This window comes from Octopus bimaculoides, chromosome 15 (assembly GCF_001194135.2).
Source record: "Octopus bimaculoides isolate UCB-OBI-ISO-001 chromosome 15, ASM119413v2, whole genome shotgun sequence".
Classification (NCBI taxonomy): Eukaryota; Metazoa; Mollusca; class Cephalopoda; order Octopoda; family Octopodidae; genus Octopus; species Octopus bimaculoides.
In genome coordinates this window covers 51403706-51406169 of record NC_068995.1, presented here as the reverse complement: position 1 = coordinate 51406169, position 2464 = coordinate 51403706, and the positions used below count along the sequence as shown (strand labels likewise).

The 2464-nt window shown below is 40.9% G+C and overlaps 1 protein-coding gene across 1 annotated transcript in view; it reads left to right on the top strand.

Moving 5' to 3' along the window:
- LOC106870779 (chitin synthase chs-1) overlaps nucleotides 1-2464 on the top strand; it is a 72537-nt gene that overhangs the window by 52071 nt on the left and 18002 nt on the right. The window contains exon 19 of the mRNA XM_014916976.2: nucleotides 1546-1599. Within this exon, the coding sequence (XP_014772462.1) occupies nucleotides 1546-1599 (54 nt within the window). The remainder of the gene's footprint in view (nucleotides 1-1545; nucleotides 1600-2464) is intronic.

The following is a 2464-nucleotide window of genomic DNA, read 5'->3' as shown; positions in this document are numbered from 1 at the left end:
CAGAAATATGATGCACAAAAGCGATGTAAAATTAAAAGATGTATTAGTTTACTCTCATGTGTGTGTGTGTATATGTGTATGTGCGCGTGTGTATATGTGTGTGTGTGTATATATGTGTATGTGCGCGTGTGTATATGTGTGTGTGTGTGTGTGTGTGTGTGTGCGCGCACAGTATATACGCCTTCGCTTGCTTCCATTGTCGACATTTAGCCACCAACTGTTGTCCCCCATTCCTCCATGTCATCTCGTCTCACCTTTCTTTTTACAATAATCACATCAGCAGGGAGAGTCCCGGAAAGGAAACGAATACCTTCACCGGTTCAGCACCTGGCAGGTATTTCAACCTGACTAGAAATAACTAACAATTATAAATACATCGATCTTTAACAAGCGGCAAATTACTACATAGCAAGAGGACCTTTTTTTTATCCCTTCCTTGCTGTTTGATATGTACTGTGTTGTTGTTGTTGTTGCTCTTCTTCTTCTTCTTCTTCTTCTTCTTCTTCTTCTTCTTCTTCTTCTTCTTCTTCTTCTTCTTCTTCTTTAAACCGATTTTAACAATCCACTGTCTCATTACTTCCAAGAGAGCTTTGAAATGTTATAGAAATAATTGTTTGTTTTCGGAAGGTTAATAAATAAGAGGTGATGGACCCGGAAGGAAGGTCATGGATTCGTACCCTCTTATGTGTATCACTATTGTTGTTGTTGTCGTTGCTGTTACTGTTATTGCTTTTGTTTAACCCTGGGTCAGATCTAACATTGCAGACGTATATTCAAATATGTCTCATTAATGGCCATCAAGCTTTTGTTGGGATCATGTTGTTTTTTAGTTGGCGCCCTTTTTTTTTTTTTGTCACCCACTGTATCTAAAACTACATTGAGCTCCGATTAAACTTCTTCCCTTCTTTTTCTATCATTGTTGTTATGGCAATCCTTGGCATTTTTATTACCATTACCATTCATGGCGGAGGCGCAATGGCCCAGTGGTTAAGGCATCGGACTCGCAGTCATAGGATCGCGGTTTCGATTCCCAGACCGGGCGTTGTGGGTGTTTATTGAGCGAAAACACCTAAAGCTCCACGAGGCTCCGGCAGGTGATGGTGGCGAACCCTGCTGTACTCTTTCACCACAACTTTCTCTCACACTTTCTTCATGTTTCTGTTGTACCTGTGTTTCAAAGGGTCAGCCTTGTCACACACTGTGTCACGCTGAATATCCCCGAGAACTACGTTAAGGGTACACGTGTCTGTGGAGTGCTCAACCACTTGTACGTTAATTTCACGAGCAGGCTGTTCCGTTGATCGGATCAGCTGGAACCCTCGACGCCGTAAGCGACGGAGTGCCAACAACAACATTCGTTTAAATAGAAAAATCACACAATATTTTGCATTTCCCATTATTATTGTTGTTGTTCTTCTTCTTCTTCTTGTTAATGTGATACACAAATTAAGCAATTTAATAGAAGAGTATCTACAGAGAAAAGTTCCCGAATGTATTTATATATATTCAGATCCTTATTAATTGTACTTTTTCCTACTTTTTCAGGTAATGCTGAAATACCAGGACAAAGATATTCTAGAAAATCGTCTCAAAGAACATGTAAGCTCAGTTTCATTTTGGTTGAGTTTCAGATCATATGTCAAACTTATTGCAACAGGAAAAACAATTATGCAGAACGTAAAATGGCACCTTAAGTGGTGCCATTTTACGTTCTGCGTTCAAATACTTCAAAGGTCGACGTTATTTATTTATTTTTTTTTTTTTTTCAAATTTTCGGAGAAACGTAAAATGCCTATCAGTCTGGAATTATTAACTGTCTCCGCCTCGAAAATGAGTCGCTTTATGCCAGCTAGAAACAATTACGATCAGTAGTAGTAGTAGTAGTAGTAGTAGTAGTAGTAGTAGTAGTAGTAGTAGTAGTAGTAGCAGTAGTAGTAGTAGTAGTAGTAGTATTCTGCATTTGGTGTTTGGTTGTATATTCTGCATTTGGTGACAGCGAGCTCACAGAATCGTTACCACGCCGGACCAAGTACTTAGCAGCACTTGGTCCGTCTTAACGTCCTGCTTTTAAATGCCGCCGTGGTCGACTTTTTTGCATTCGTCCTTTCGGGACCGAGGAATAAAGTACCAGTGGAAAAGACTGGGATCGATGTAATCGACTAGCTCCACTTCCCCTGTCAAGCAGTGGTGGGGGACAAACACTCCCCCCCCCCCATTTTAAGATCCTTCTTAAAGCGTAACATTCGAACACATGCCATTATAAGCGGAGTAATAATATTACATTAGGTGGAGCCGGCGAACTAGCAGAAATGTTAGCACGCCAGACGAAATGCTTAGCGGTATTTCGTCTGCCGCTACGTTCAAATTCCGCCGAGGTCGACTTTGCCTTTCATCCTTTCGGAGGTCAATTAAATAAGTACCAGTTACGCACTGGGGTCGATGTAATCGACTAGCTCCACTTCCC